The following is a 14,472-nucleotide window of genomic DNA, read 5'->3' as shown; positions in this document are numbered from 1 at the left end:
AAAAGTCCAGGAAAGTTGTACTGAGGAATTGTTCCTATCATAATGCACCTGCTCCTTTTTCAAGGCCTTTATTTACATCAGAATTTCATGAGGAATCCTTACCCCATCCCACTTGCCACCTGTTTTTGCCCCTTTTGTTATCATAACTCATAGAACATTTAAAAGGAATCGGATTTGAATCCCTCGACAAAGCCCAAGCTGTCATGTTGATGTGGTGTCAATTGAAGGACACAAAAATATGTGGGGAGAGGACTAGAGAGATGGAAGCACTCCTTTCAGAAGCATCTAAACCTAGATGAAAAATATGCCAAGCAATAGTAACTTTATATTTTTGCATCATAAAAGTATCTGACTTTGTAGCAATACTTCTCACTCTCCTACATCTAATTTTTTTCCTCTTAAAGTTGAATATCTAAATACATATTTCTGAATTATTTAGAGCAAGTTTGCTACATTATTCACATTTAAAGCTTGTTTTATCTGATCCTCAATTATAAATAGTCTACCACTTTTGAGCATTTTTTACTTAGTGGTATAATAGTAATATATCAGTCGAATGTATAATGTATTATACATCAAACACTGATTGAGTTCCGTTTTCCGTGAGTAGATCACTAACCACCTACTGTGCAAAGGTAGACATAGTAAGACCTCTTTGCCACACAGTGTTGAAAGTGGGCGGCTCCTGGGGAAGCATGAAGAAGTTACCTTCACACAAGCACATTTTATTTCTAGTCACTCAGGTAACAATTCGTGAATGAGAATGGCAGTTACTTTTTAGAAAATAAGTTCGCTTGAGATGCATATCATCTGTAATCATTGAATTAATCAACTATTATATCATTTAAAGCTGAGAAACCCCTTTCGTATGTTCACCTAATTGTTCCTACGACCTCCATGCATATTATCATTTCATCCAACCTAGATAGCATGGCAACGATTGTGAGGCTGGCGCAGGACCGGAGCGTGTTCCGTTCTGTTATTCAGATATGGGTCAGAACCACTCGACATCGCCTAACAACAGCAGGTACCATCGCCTCAGAGAGGAGTTCAAATTAGGGCCTACCACTTAAAAGTTAGATCTGAGTCTGAAATTGACGGCTCTAACAATTATTAGTTTTTGTTTAACTCAATTATCTTAAGTATCAGCATCCTCCTACGTAAAATGAAGATTAATTATAGATCCTGATAAACCTTAAAACATAACTCAGAATCTAAAACCCAATTAAGTCCATTTATTTACCAATCTAACATGGCATCATTGGAAGCCATTAGTATGGAGTGTTCATGAGAGAACATGAGACTTGGCTGATGGGGTTCCTAACCCCTGGATTCAACCTTTCTGGGCATGCTAATGTTTTTGCTGAGATGGCACTTTTACTGTCCAGCTGCCCTAGCACGCTCACAGAGTGGGCACTTCGTGCCTGATACGGTCCATGAGACAGATCAAAAACACGTCAAGATGTTAGCGAGGGTTTGTCCTACGGGACCTCTCAAAATCCCTTCTAGTTCTGTGATTTCAGGATGTTTCTTTCTCCTCTAATAAATCAGAATTCATTGTTATACGTTCATCCACTCTAGTGGAGCCAGCTTGACTTTGGTTAAAAGTAATAGTCATAATGTAGACTCAACTTCAAATTTGGTAGTTGAGAGAAATATGTTTAATTACTTAATAAGATATTTACTAAACCTCTTTTATTAGATAGAGGAAGTATTAAATACCTACTATTTTAATAAGAACATTAAAAAGTAGCATCTATATTTCATCACTTCGACTAAGTGGGAATTTAATTTGGAAACTATGGAAATGGTTTTGTGAAACTATCTCTAATTAAATTTAGTTTCCATTATTCTATGCTCTGTAGAAGTTTATTATTATTATTGTGGCATCTTTGTGCAGTATATTCTCCTGTTTCTGTTCCGTTAGAAAGATCAACTTTTGAGTTTGTGAAAGTTAGACATATAGTAACTGGGAAAATACTAGCCATTCTTTTACCCCCAAACATTTACTATTACTTGGCACTGATTTAAGAGCAACACTAGCTGCCGTCAACAGTTGCCTGGCATGAACTTAGTGCTTACCTACCAGTCAGTATGGGCATTCCTGGTTGATGGATGGCTAATGCTGAAACCTAAGCTCGTGGCCCTGATATACTTTAGGACTAGAGACCTCGGGATTCAGTGCGTGGATGGGGAAATCAGAGTTACTCACTTCCATCAAGTCGATTGTGACTTATAGCAACGCTGTAGGACAGGGTAGAACCACGCCCTTTGGGGTCCCACGTTTGCAAGCTTTTATAAGTGCATGCTCAGAGTGGCTTGGGGATCCGAACTGCTGGCCTTGTGGCTAGCAATCCAGCAAGTAACCCATTAGCCTTGAGTGCACCTTGGGAGTAAGAGTTTTTAAAGAAATTTCTTTCATCAAGATGTTAAAAAAATTCTGTCACTTTCCATTGGCCCAAACCAGTCACCTGGCTGCATACGGCTGCGGGGGGAGCTGGGCAGTATTCTCTCCAGATAGGCAGCTGCGTCCTGGTAACAGCGTGGCAGTATGGAATGTTAAACCCGCGAATGTACAAATATTCTGCTATAAAATTCTACATATTGGTTTGTTAGTATCTAAGGAGAATACATCGTTCTTGTCCCAGGTTTACGTCCCAGTGTCCGTAGACCATCTTTTTGAGTTCTGCTTGTCTTGTGGCATAAGACTGGACAGTGTTCCATTCAGTTACACAGGGCCACCCTGTCCAGAGCCCACTTGATGGTAACTAATAACGTCATAACTCAAAAAATGAACTTAAGAGTTAATCAGGGCTGATCATATTTAGTTATAAAACAGTTTCTTTCTTTGGAAAAGTTAATTGCACAAGTTACAGGATCTAGGATGTTTCCACTTTATATAATTACCGACAGAACAATAGAGCCCTACGTATATTACTTGAACAATTTAACTTGCATCTTCCGAATTTTTCTCAGGAATTTTCTTGTAAGCATTCTTATTTTAGCTGCCTAGAAACAAAGAATTTTTTTCTCTAAGACTAGGCAGAAGAAACATATTGGTGTAGCTTGAGATTCTTATAATAATTTTATATAACTTTTTAAAATGCATCGGATTTTTTAAATCTCAAAAGATATGTGATGTATATTTTCCTAGACAACGCTTTAACTATATAATAAAAATAACATTTGTTCTTAAGACTATCCAATTTAGATGAGATCTTTGTAATACATGATCAGGCCTCTCTGGATTTTCAAATACCAACTTACAAAATACTCAAAGTGTTCTGTGATATTTTCAGAGTTTATGAATGAGAAATGTTCATTTTGATTTGGGAGTTTATTTCTAAAATTATATAAACTATATTGATGGGAACAAAATGCCTGTAATTTTCTCTCAATTATATTTCATATTAATTATATTTAATATTATTATGCTGTCGTCCTTTTCGATCCAAGTGTCTGTGGCAGGATTACTTGCAGCCTACATCATGATTTGATGGCTTTTTTTTATTGTGGTGTGAGTGGAAATGTACAGAGCGAATTAGTTTTCCATTCAGCAATTTACACACACTTGGTTATGCAAGGTCAGAAACAATTCCCTCAGTATCACTGCACTCTTCCTGCTTCATCCTCCGGTTCCCCATTTCATTCATCTTTCTAACCTGATGGATTACAAAATCTTAGTTACTACGCATCACGGTTTGATTCAATTACTGTCTTTGTAAACTATGTTATGCTAGGTGATCCAGGTATCCCCTGAAATTTTGGTCCTAAGCCCTGGTTACTTAACCCCATCAAGGTATTGGGTTATGGCTAAGAAGTCTTCTCAGCTTTGCCCCTGTATACTGTATAACACAAGAGGGCTTCAAAAAATTTGTGGTAGATGGAGTTGAAAGATGATGGAATTTTTCCATGAACTTTTTGCAGCCCGCTCACATACCTGGGTATATTGGCAGCACATGCAAATTCATACATAGAATTAACCCCTGCCAAATATAGGTATCGCCCTGGTCTCCCTCCTTTCCCTGTTCTGCCTGTGTGTTTGCCTGTATATATGCTCATAGATTACCGTTTGCTATGTAATGGTATTCACCTTTGTTATCTGCGACTCTTGTCACCTTTCAGTGTCTTCTTGGGGCCGGTCATACTGTCTGACCTTCCTCTCCCTTGCTGTGTATGCCTTTCCTTTCAACCAAGTGACTAGATCTTTACTCTAGTTACTGACTCTCCCTCCCTCCCTTCCATCCCCAGTAACTGTCAAAGAACGTTTTCTTCCAGTGTATAAACCTTTTCTTAACTTTTTATACGAATGATCTCACCCAATATTTGCCCTTTTGTGAATGACTCATTTTACTCGGCATAATGCCCGTGTATATTATGGGGTGTTTCACGGATTTGGCATCTCTGTTTAACATTTCATAGTATCCCATCGTGTGTCTGTACCGTAACCTGTTGATCCATTTATTTATTGATAGGCACATATATTGTTTCTATCTTCTGGCAACGGACATAACAGTGCACATATCTATTTGTGTCATAGCTCTTATTTCTTGGACTATATGGTATTTCTATCTTTGGCTTTTTAAGGAAGCAACATACCAATTTTAAGTAAGTACCATTCAAGCACAACATTGGTTGTACCATTTTGCGACCCAGTTTGGTGACATTTTTTATAAATAATTTTATTCACATGGTCCATGTTTTGTTCTTTTTGTTTTTTCCAATTTGGAATTTTATTTTAAAGTAAAAGCCCTTCATAGTCATTATTACTTGCTGCTTTCGACTGGTTGTAAAATTTCTCGGTGATTTAAATTTCTGGTACCTGAAGCAGATTGAATGTACATTTAATTGTTTGTGTTTGTTTTCTGGTTCATATGAATAATGCAGTATACATAGGATTATCACTAGGAATTCACATTAGGGTTAATACTTTTGGTGATTATTCTGCAAGTTTCTTTTAAACAAGATAAAATAATACATGCAAGTCTTGGTAAATTCACAATGGATAAACACAGCACCACCTGCAATGGAAGATTAACCAGAGAGCCTCTGTCACCATCACAGACGGTTTTAATCATGAATTTCTACACAGCTGGTGCACTTTGTGTCTCTAAACTACTTTTCTTTTAAGACAATGTCCTAATTTTTTTATTTTTTTAAAAGCGCGTTTTGCCTGCTGAGAGGTAGAAGCTATAAAGAGAGTAATTATAATGGGATTTAATTAGTTCACTTACGTTTGTTTGCCAATGAAGTAAAGCACGTTGCCTCGGTGGTTGTCTTTGTTTGTGTGTGCACATAAACTCTGAAATATGTCAATGTTACGAAAGAAAAGAAACCACAACACTTCCCAGATAAAATTTTACTGGTTTCCAGCAACAGATGTAGCGATCATTCAGTGGGAAGTCACTTAACACTTTTTAGATTTTTGCATCTCTCTGAACTGCTGTTGATCGCTCCCCAAATCAGGTCAGCTGCACTCTCTCTGCAGGAACATTTGCCAGAGGTACTGTGTGTTCCAATGGGAGCGCTTCCTGTTTCACAGTCGGCCTCATTCATGTTCCAGACTTCTAAATATTTCATACTGAGGAGCATCCACTCACTCATCCACTCATGAGGTCGTTATTAATTAAATAGAGTCAACGAGGCTGATTTGTTCCCTCTCTTCTCAGCTCAACTGCCAAACATACAAATCAGAGAGGAAATATTTCTAATACTAGAATGTTCTCCAAGCCAGTAAATCTGGGATTATCTCATCATACCGATTATGTCAGAGCTCTTTAGCTGCAGTGCTCTGTAGGACATAAAATGCGGTGGTGTACACACAAATCCCCACATTCTAGCAGCATAAGGAATGGTTCCAAGGTTTTCTTGCAATAATAAGAAGCCCTAATTCTTAAGACAATTAGACTGGGTCCCTGATTGAATATCTCCTCTTGACCAGGCACTTGACAGTCATTCCCTGAGTTTCAGAAGCAGTGCCCATGGGCCCGGGGTTTTTGCAGAAGACCAAGTGTGAAATGTGAAAAGTCCAAAAGAATAGTCATAGTCTCTCCGTTGCTTGAGGTTTGTTTTGTTTTCCTACTGATAAGGTTTTGTGTTTGATGGTTAGCTATGCGATTTTTTATGCATGTACAGAAAAGTACACTGTCACCTTCAGAGTCATCAATTAATTATGTTATAGTGTTTCCTTTCTATTTGAGAGTAATTAAGGAGTGGATTTTTAAAGTACTTAATAAAGGTTACTGATGAGGATAACTTTCTGGTAGAACTTTTTAATATTTATTGTTCATAGTCTGTGACTGCATATTTTTAGACAATTTGCTTTTTGATTATTTTAAATAATCAGTTTAACAGACTATCCATAGACGGAAAGCGATAATATTTTAATTACGAGAATTTTGTAAGTCACATAGGTAAACACACTGTGCCCACACTTACCCCTTGAGTATTGTTCCTGTGTTCTTCGTTCCACTTTCCCAAGGAGGGAATGTTATTGGGGAGGGAAGAGTTAAAGTCACTCAGGTTAGAATCTCTTCTTTGGAATAAAATATTGTAAATATTCTGATAAAAAGAAAACGTTTAGACCTAGAATTTTAAATAAGCAAAACCGTCTCATCAACCTTTTCCCTTTTAGCTGTAGTCTTAAACATTTAATTTTCCCCGGAAAAACGTGTCCTCGTTTCACCTGGCAGTGCATTCCAGCCCTCTTATGTTGCACTCATTAGGATTTCTTTAAAACCACTTTCAACTTAGGCAAATTTCCAGTTTTATAAAAGCCTGGAAGTGAAGTTCACCTGTGCAGAATCAGATGCTTTAGTAAGTTTAGCCTCTATAAGAAGAAATTCCATTAAACCATTTCGAAGAGCTAATAGTAATAGGGATTACTGTCAAGAGAATGAAGGTTCTTTGTACCACAGAAACACCCTCTGAAGTTTTGAACTCTGAAGATGTCTGGTCCTGGCTACCTCCGCTTTCATTTTTTCACGTGTTGAGCTGTTTGATCTCGTCATGAAACCATCAGTAATGTTCTTTCACAGAAAGAAGCGTTTTTAATATTTAAACAGAGGAGTTGAACTTCATTGAATATAAAGCAGATTTAGAATGTAGGCTTGAAAGCAAGCCACATCTAGTAACGACAGATAATAGAACTAACTGGCCATTTGTACTAAGTTCAACATTTCCGATTATTGTCATCAATAGCCAAGAGAGGGGATGTATTTTATTGATATTCTCCAAATCGTGTTCTCTGCAACACTGGCCTCTTGACGTGTCTGGAAGGCGAGCACATGGACAGTGTCTGTCCCGAACTCTTGGAGAGTCAGGACACGGAAGTATGGTGAGGTTGGGAGACCTGCTGCTCTCATGAAACCAACTGAAGTGTGCTTAACCCGGCGCACCTCCAACTTCTTTGACCCCAGACTCTTAGTCTCCGTGCAACGTTTGTTAATATTCGTCGTAACATGCTTTGGAAAATGCTCTTCTCTAAAGTAGGAAATACTTTCAGATCCAAATCTTACATGATCCTTGTTTGTAAACTCCTTTGATCTGTTTATATGATGCGACTTCTGAGGACAGGAGCTGCGGAGACTGCGCGAGCACAGATGAAAGTGGGGGGGGGGTGTGAGAACTAGAACATCCGAGGAGCAGAGACAAATCTTCCTAATTCCAAAAGCGGCTTGTCTGTCATTCAGATGCTTTCCACCTGGTGATGGTTTCAGGAAACTTACCCAGGTGAAAGTTGACATGAGCCCCCAGATAACTGGGCTGGAGCAAGCTCTGGGGAAGCAGGATCAACTAGAATTGAGACTAGGCAAAGCCAACCATCAGAATCAGGGGAAGGAGCAGAGATGCAGAAGGCCATTCCTACATAGTGGCCTGACAAGGGGACTTGAAGCACAGCCCACTGCCCTTCCCGACGTAGGGCTGATTGTCAGGAGGAGGACCCTGTGCTTGGAGCATGAGGTCGCTTGAAAATCCAGCAATGTGCATTCATTCTGCCTGTGTGATTGGCTAAGGACTGCTCTTCAGGTGAATGTTATCAAGGATTCAACTAAATTAAATTAGAGACGACTACACAGGCAAGGCAAGGCAGGGCAGGGCAAGGCAGGGCAAGGCAGAGACCCGACAGAAGCGCTGTGTAGGTATTGTTGCTCTCCTGTTTGATAGAAGTGAAGCTACAGCTCAGAGGGGTTTATCGATATCTCCTTTCATCCATCCTTCCATCCATTTGTTCATTTGAACCTGCAAAAATCATATTCTGCGTCAGTCCACTATCATGAATGGCTGACTTCTCGTGCTCACACAGGCAGTGTGGGACAGAGAATCACACTCCTGCTGTTTCACTCCGGCTGCTTTCTGTCCTTCCACGAGTAACCGACGTTTAATGACAAGCACCATTGGTATGTTTTAGAACCTCTCTCTCTCACTTTCTCTCTCATCATCTCTGTTCAGTCTTCCCTTTGCTTGCAACAGAGCTCAGTTGAAAAAGCACTGAGAACACGCTTTCAAAAAAAATCATTTATTGGGGGCTCTTTCAGCTCTTATAACAATCCATACATCAATTGTATCAAGCACGTTTGTACATATGTTGCCATCATCATTCCCCCAACATTTTCTTTCTACTTGAGCCTTTGGTCTCCTCGTTTTGCCCCTCCCTCCCCTAACCTTTCACCCTTGTGAACCCTTGATAATTTATAAACAATTTTTATTTTCATATTTTACATCGTTCACTGTCTCCCTTCACCCATGTTTCTGATGTTCATTCCCCCGGGGGTTGGGGAGAGGTTGTACGTGGATCACGGCAATCAGTTCCCCCTTTCTCCCCCTTTTTCCCACGTCCTCCCCCTGGCCTAACCCCATGCTATCGCTACTCTCAATCTTGGACCTGAGAGCTTTGTGCTGGATTCTGTGTGTCTCATCTGTAGCAGTGGACATGCTCTCGTCTAGTCGGATTTGTAAGATAGAACTGGGGCCACGGTAGTGGAAGGAAGCATTAAAGAACTAGAGGAAGTGTTTTTGTCCGTGCTATACTGCACCCTGGCTGCCTCATCCCTTCTTTGTGACCCTTCTGTGAGGGGATGTACAATTGGCTACAAATGGGCTTTGAGTCTCTGCCCCAACCCCCCTCATTCGCATTGAAATGGTTGTGTGTTTTGGGTCTTCTGACGCCTGATACCTAATCCCATTGGCACTATGGTCACATGGGTTGGTGTGCATCTTCCATGTAGGCTTTGTTGCTTCCCTGCTAGATGGCTGTTGCTTAACTTCCAACCTTTAAGACCCCAGATGCTCTATCTTGTAGTATCGAGGCACCATCAGCTTTCTTCACCACATTTGCTTACGCACCCATTTTGTCTTCAGCGATCATGTCGGGAAGGTGAGCATCACAGAATGCCAGGTTATTAAAACAAAGTGTTCTTGCATTGAGGGAGGATGTAGGTAGAGGCCCAATGTCCACCTGCTACCTTAAAACTTAACCTATAAATATATGTACATAGACCTATGTCCCTATCATTATATATTAATATATTTACACCTCTACATGCCTATGTTTATACCTCCATAAATGTCTTTTGCCTCCTAGTTCTTTCCTTTATTTACTTTTACTTTCCTCCTGTCCCACTATCAGGTTTGACCTTCATTCAGCTCTGTACTTCCTCTTGGCTACATTGCACTTGATGGAACCCCACCAGGCACTCTACAAATATAAGCAAAATATTCACTCAGAAATTTGGGCAAACTGTTAAAGGTTTGCATCAAGCCTCCTATACTCCCCCCAATCCTTATACGAAGGTCCCAATGTTCTTATAAATATACATACTTTCCTCCAACGTCTGCCCTTGGCCTTCTCTACAGCTTTTCTTCTCTTTTCTTCACCTGCAACCTGCACTTCAGTCATATGAACGTAGACGCCACTCTGTAAACGTGCTCAATGTCACTGGAACGTCCTTTCTTACCTCTGCCGAGATCTTCCCTGAAATGCCCTTTTCTTCTCTAGCATCCTGCAAGGCATTGGTGCAGTTTCCCACCCCTGTTTTTCTTACTCCGAGTTAGACTCCCAAGCACAGTTTCGAGCAGGCTCATCCTGCTACAGAAAATTGGCATTTCTGCTCCAATTCAGTATACCATGGGTGTCAACTGCTAAATTCCAGTAGGGGATGAGCCCATTCAGCATCCTGCTCGCGGCTTTCGCAGCGCCACAAGGGCTAGTACACTTTCAGCATGCACAAGATGGTATTTTAGTGTGCATGCATGGACTTCTTTCCTCGAGGAAAAGAGATTACACCTTACTTATTTTAATTTCTGCAGCAACACACATCATAGGTGGTCAAAAAATTTTATGCTAATACTGTTGATTGGCCAACCAGAAAGCTAGTTATTTATTCTGAGAACACGGTAGGCAAGTAAAGTGGGAAATCAGCCTAGCTGCTGCCCTCACAGAGCTCCCTCGTATAGTAAGAACATGTATTATAATGTAGCATAAGAGGAGCTAAGACTGTGAGCTCAGGATGGAAGCGTTTGGGGGGAGATTTGGTTCTTTAGAAGAATCAGTATGAATTGCCTAGATAAATGAGATGGGAGAGACGATTGTAGCACAGGAGAAAGTATCGGTTTGGCAGGTAACAAACCAAGGTATTTTCCGTGATAAAGTATATATTTCATCCAGGAACGCATTGGATGGTGCTGAAGTTTTTGACAATATATGAGATGTGATTTAGAACTATCTCTTGACTGGAGTGGAGAATGAATTAGAAAGAGCTAGAGCAGAGGCAGAAAGAAGCTAGTTCAGTAATCCAGGTCCTAGCAATAGAAAAGGAGACGAAACAGATTCCAGAGATGATACCACAAGACTGTCACAAGACTTGTTGATTGACCGCATGTCAGGTAAAGAAAAGTGAGGGGTGAAAGATAAAACATTCTTCCTTTTTACCAGAGGGTGGGAAGAATGGTCTTCATTGATGATGTTTAAAGACTTTTAAAAATCATTTTATTGGGGTTCATACAATTCTTATCACAATCCATACATACACCCATTGTGTCAAGCACATTTGTTTATTTGTTGGCATCATCATTCTCAAAACATCTGCCTTCTACTTCAGCCCTTAATATCTGCTGCTCATTTTCCCCCTCCCTCCCCACTCCCCCCTACCTCATGAACCCTTCATCATTCATAAATGATTATTATTTTTCATATATTACACTGTCTGATGTCTCCCCCCTCCCCCACCTTCTTCTCTGCTGTCCCTCCCCCAGGGAGGAGGCTATACGTAGATTCTTGTAATCAGTTCCCCCTTTCTACCCTAAATTATCTCCATCCTCTAGGCATCGCCACTCTCACCACTGGTCCTGGAGGAGTCTTCTGTCCTGGATTTCCTGTGTTTCCAGTTGCTATCTGTGCCTATGTACATCCTCTGGTCTAGCCAGATTTGTAAGGTCGAATTGGGATCATGATAGTGGGGGAAGGAAGTATTTAAGAACTAGAGGAAAGTTATATGTTTCATCGTTGCTTCCCTGCACCCTGCCTGGTTCACCACCTCCCCACAACCCTTCAGTAAGGGGTGTCCGGTTGGCTACCATTGGGCTTTGAGGCTCTACTCTGCACTCACCCACATTTTCAATGATATGATTTTTTTGTTCCTTGATGCTTGATACCTGATCCCTTTGGCAGCTCTTGGTCACACAGGCTGGTGTGTTTCTTCCATGTGGGCTTTGTTGCTTCTGAGCTAGATGGCCGCTTGTTTATCTTCGAGCCTTTAAGACCCCAGATGCTATATCTTTTGATAGCCGTGCACCGTCAGCTTTCTTCCCCACATTTGCTTATGCACACGTTTGTCTTCATTGATCGTATCAGGGAGGTGGGCACCCACTGATATGGTTTTTAGCTCTTTGATGTCTGATAACTGGTCCCTTCTGCACCTTGTGGTCAGACAGGCTGGTTTGCTTTTTCCATGTGGGCTCTGATGCGTTTAAAGACTTTAAAACTCTATTGGATCCAGTCTTGTTACACTGTTGTCCCATGACAATGAGCTGTCGTAGTATGAGAGCAATGTCACCAGGATGGCACCTACATGGATGGGGAAATGGACAATCTTGTGGATTCTAATTCTATTCCTTGTCTTTCCCAAGTCATGTGACCCAGACCACATCCTGGATCCATCCTGTGACAAGTGCCCTGAACCTGTCATGCTCCGAGGAGAATGAAGAAGATTGTTCCAGAGAACTTCCCAGCCAGAAGAGCTGATGGATTCCTCTAAGAAACTTGGTCTTCTGGAATCCCCATTTCCATGGATGACACATGGCACTCCACTCAGAGATGCCACCTATAGAAGTTACGAAATGGGGACTCTGGATTTAGGCTATTTAAAAAATGTATTTTATATAACTATATGCATTTATAAGACCAATTACTACTAGAGTAGTTCTCTTAAGAATAATATAGTCATCCTTTTTTTTGGGAAACCATATAAAATTAGATTTTATAATATGTGAAATTTCATCATATGTAACTAGATCTTTGTCGTTTTGTATGTAGTTTCTTTCTATGACTGTCAGATATGAAGGTTTGTATAATTATCAGATTGAAAAGTTATGTGAAGATATTTCATTCTATTTGATACATCACCAGCCTTTTAAATTAGGGAGGTGGTCTTAGCAAACTTGGGGAATTTTTTTAAAGGATCATATCTGGACAGCTGTCTCACAAACTACTAAACACTATATGCATCATTACGGGTTTTCTGATTTACCAAATGCTTTTTGAACCCCATTTTATTTCAACGATATGACATTCCTGTGAGAGAAGTCCAGTGGGCACTGTTTTTCTTATTTTTCAATTAGGGAAATAGAAATTCAGAGAGATGGAGCATCCTGGCTGATCTGGGCCTCACACCTAAGTCTTCTGATTCCAAGTGCAGTCCTCTTTCCACCGCCCCCTGCTGTCTCTGCAGAGGGAGCTCCAGCCTAGCTTGCAGGGCACTGTGGGTCTGTTGATGCAGCTGGCTTCACAGCTGTGCACCCCAGTGACCACAGAGACTCCAAAGGCACCTCTTCTATCAAGCTTGTCCCCCTCATGACCCTACTAGTCCTCTCCTATAAATCCTTACCCCTTATTTGTTCCATCCTCTCCACCCCAACCCACACAGTCACCAGGTAGGGATATGGCTTTGAGGTGTGATTCCATCAGGTTTCTTTCAGAAACTAGCCTTTTTCTAAAGTAAAGACTGGCTCCCCACTGGGACTTGCCCTGCTTAGGTTGCTGCTGCCAGAGGGAGTCTTTGAGGGGAGCTGCCGAGAAGAGGGGCATTGGGTACTATTCCGCTATCAATAGGAATATCCCTGAACTCCAAAGCTGTGTTCAAGAATGCTTTTGTTCATGCTGGTATTCGTGTTTTAGACTTTCTGGAAGAGGCGATCCACTGACTTGGAACTCTATTGATATTCTCTTAAAGACCTAAGCATGAGGATGGAAAACAAGGTATGGGGTGGAGAGGAGGTAATTTTAAATGTCCTGAGCACTGAGTACCAATTGAATAATAACAGACTTCTTTTAAATGTTATCATTATAATGTTATGTAACATACTGATGGGAAATATGAGTAAACATAATTAATCGGAATACCCTATGCCCTAATTATGTCTAGTAACACAGTGGAGGTAATGTTTGTCACCATGGCCCTTTTCCCCTTCCCCTTCCCCTTCCTCACCTCCCATTTCTTTTGCTCCTTCCTTCGTTTTGAAGGACAGAGGTTTTGCTGAGCCACCGTGACCCTGAGACCACAGGATTTAGATGGTGCCCTGCCAGCACTACCAACCACTCTGAAAGGGACCACAGTTAAAGGTCTTAGATAGGAAGGGAGAAAAAATGTGTAACAAAACTCCAAATGATAAAGAACAGTCAAAACCTAGGCTTTCTGCTTAGACAGAGGTTGGTGGAGCCCTTGCGACTTTCTCTTTCTTACCCTTCCTACCCAGAACAACACTCACCCCAGACAACACAGAGCACTCTTCTGTGAACAATGCGCTAGGACGTTGTACACTCTGCGATCCACAGGCAGCATCTGCCCAAGAAGAAAGCTCAGAGGTAGGGAAGGTGAGGAGAGAAGGTGAACTGGATAGAGATGGGGACCCACGGTAGACGTGGGATGATAGATGTTGCACTGATTGTAATCAATGACATGAAACAAAATGTGTAGAAATTGTTGAAGGTAAAACTGATTTGCTCTGTAAATTTTCACCCAATTCACAATAAAAATGTTAAAAACAAAACATGTTCTAGTGGGAACCTTGAGCTTCACCTAATTTGGTGATTTTCAATTTTTTTTTAGAAAAAATTGAAATGAATTACATGGAAACTATGCATATATATATGGATGTATATACATATATATAACAGACTTTTAAAAATAGTGTTGCTCCTTGAAACTAGATGGAATCCTGGAGCCCAAGCAAAGCATTTCCAGCTGTGTTGTATAG

At 40.7% G+C, this 14,472-nt stretch overlaps 1 protein-coding gene across 7 annotated transcripts in view; it reads left to right on the top strand.

Moving 5' to 3' along the window:
• STXBP4 (syntaxin binding protein 4) overlaps positions 1–14,265 on the top strand; it is a 178,566-nt gene extending 164,301 nt beyond the window's left edge. For all 7 annotated transcript variants that reach the window (XM_075561576.1, XM_075561573.1, XM_075561570.1 and 4 more), the window contains one exon: positions 12,127–14,265. In XM_075561576.1, coding sequence (XP_075417691.1) covers positions 12,127–12,241 — 115 coding nt within the window. In that variant the 3' untranslated portion in view covers positions 12,242–14,265. The remainder of the gene's footprint in view (positions 1–12,126) is intronic.
• Positions 14,266–14,472: the final 207 nt, after the last annotated feature.

The sequence above is a fragment of the Tenrec ecaudatus genome, chromosome 10 (assembly GCF_050624435.1).
Source record: "Tenrec ecaudatus isolate mTenEca1 chromosome 10, mTenEca1.hap1, whole genome shotgun sequence".
Lineage (NCBI taxonomy): Eukaryota > Metazoa > Chordata > Mammalia > Afrosoricida > Tenrecidae > Tenrec > Tenrec ecaudatus.
This window is presented reverse-complemented; position numbering and strand designations above follow the sequence as displayed.